The sequence below is a fragment of the Cyprinodon variegatus genome, unplaced genomic scaffold (assembly GCF_000732505.1).
Source record: "Cyprinodon variegatus isolate N-32 unplaced genomic scaffold, C_variegatus-1.0 Scaffold465, whole genome shotgun sequence".
Classification (NCBI taxonomy): Eukaryota; Metazoa; Chordata; class Actinopteri; order Cyprinodontiformes; family Cyprinodontidae; genus Cyprinodon; species Cyprinodon variegatus.
Window position 1 is genome coordinate 161,135 of NW_015150918.1, and position 1,995 is coordinate 163,129.

Below are 1,995 nucleotides of genomic sequence, written 5' to 3' on the forward strand. Positions count from 1 at the left end.
CCCGCTTCTGTCAGTGAGCCCCAGGGCAGCTGTGGCTACAATGTAGCTTGCCACCATCAGTGTGTGAGTGTGTGCGTGAATGGGTGAATGAATGTAGTGTAAAGCGCTTTGGTCAAGTCTCCTGACTTGAATAAAGGCGCTATATAAGTACATACCATTTAGTAGGGAGCAGCTAGGGGGTTCAAATGTTTGCAGGATTCTACAAAACTGAATGTAATTGTCCAACTTTGCTAAATGCTATTTTTTAAATAGCATTTTTAAATATGACAAACAAAAGGGTTACGGTTAGGGTTAGCTAACCTTGCAGTGAACACGGATGCAGTCGTAGAAGTAGCGCCACTCGTCTGGGCAGAAGGCAACCTTCAGGGTGTAGGAGAGGCCTGGGATGAGCCGACACTTGGCAGACGCACGGAAACAAAAATCAGAACTGATTGCATTCATGGAGGAACGGAGGGGAGAATTTCACATTCAGGTGGAGAAATACCTTTTTGGTGTAAGATGTATGGAAATACTTTGTCAGGGTTGGAATTATATGAATATTAATCACTTCAGATGAGATGTTGATTAATTTCTAATGGACAAAACGAGAAGAAAAAAGGAAAATAAAGAAATATTATACCTTTGTTACGCATATAGGGCTTTGAATTAGTTTTTAATAATAAAAAAAAAAAAGGTAGAAACTGGATGATAGGACTGCTAATGCGGATATTTTACAGATAAGCAGTTATTATTTTAATACTGTACATGTCCTGGTTTAATGCTCAACACCTTTCATAATTTTTTTACTTTTCCACAATATTACAACAATATAATTCAATTGAGCTCAGAGTTTTAATAAAGCAAAATACTAAACGGTTGAAGTGTATTAAATACTTTTGCAAGCTAAACCAGCGTTTTTCTCACCAGGATCTTAGTGTAATTCTTTCCCAACTCAAAGCTGGTGAAATGCAGCTCTGCAGGATCTGCTTGGATCTGACTGTTGCTCTTCAGTTTGGCGTAGATTTCTAAAAGGGAAAATTAACATGTTGAGAAATTCGGTGTAAATCAAATATACGGCAAGGAAAATATGTAGTTGAGCACTCTGCTATTTTGCACGCTTAGAAATCAATGATGGAGGGGTCTGAAATTGTTATTGTAGGTGCATGTCCACTGTGAGAGACATAATCTAAAAAAAAAAAAAACAGAAATACTAATATATATATTTTTTAACTATTTATTTGTATGATACAGCTGTAAATAAATATACACTGGAAATGTGATCTAGAAATAAGTAAAAAATTCTTTAAGTATATTTACCCTTATTTTGAGCAGGTAAATGAGATGATTTGCCAATGGAATGAGTATTTTTACTCTCAAAATAGGATAATTAGATCAAATGCACTTTAAATAAGACAATGCAATTGCTTTTTCTTATTTTAAGTGTAATTTGTCTTGTTCTATAGACAAAATGTTTCTTTTACCTTCTCAATTCAAGAACAAATGCAATTATTTTAAGAAAAAATTACTTATCTAGACTTAGATTTTTTTTTTCCAGTGTGTGAACACTTGTCAATTAGCTAGAATCAAAGACCTGTTTGTTTGCCTTCAAAATGTTCACCTGACCCACCTGTTTGAGGTCTTTAGCTGCATCAAGACACCTGTCCACCCCATACAATCAGTAAGAATCCAACTACTAACATGGCCAAGACCAAAGAGCTATCCAAAGACACTAGAAAAAAAAAAAAGTACACCTGAATAAGGCTGTAAAGGGCTACGGGAAAATTGCCAAGCAGCTTGGTGAAAAAGGGTCCACTGTTAGAGCAATCATTAGAAAATGGAAGAAGCTAAACATGACTGTCGCTCTCTCTCGGACTGGGACTCCATGCAAGATCTCCCCCTCGTGTGGTTTCATTTAACCTAAGAATGATGAGAAATCAGCCTAGAACTACACGGGAGGAGCTGGCCAATCACCTGAAAAGAGCTGGGACCACCGTGTCCAAGGTTACTGCTGGTAAT

At 36.8% G+C, this 1,995-nt stretch overlaps 1 protein-coding gene across 1 annotated transcript in view; it reads right to left on the bottom strand.

Moving 5' to 3' along the window:
- Window positions 1–1,995, bottom strand: part of cfap221 (cilia and flagella associated protein 221) — a 40,791-nt gene that overhangs the window by 28,339 nt on the left and 10,457 nt on the right. Inside the window, exons 3-5 of the mRNA XM_015389558.1 lie at window positions 904–1,004; window positions 485–571; window positions 301–396 (exon numbers count right to left, since the gene is read on the bottom strand). Coding sequence (XP_015245044.1) covers window positions 301–396; window positions 485–571; window positions 904–1,004 — 284 coding nt within the window. The remainder of the gene's footprint in view (window positions 1–300; window positions 397–484; window positions 572–903; window positions 1,005–1,995) is intronic.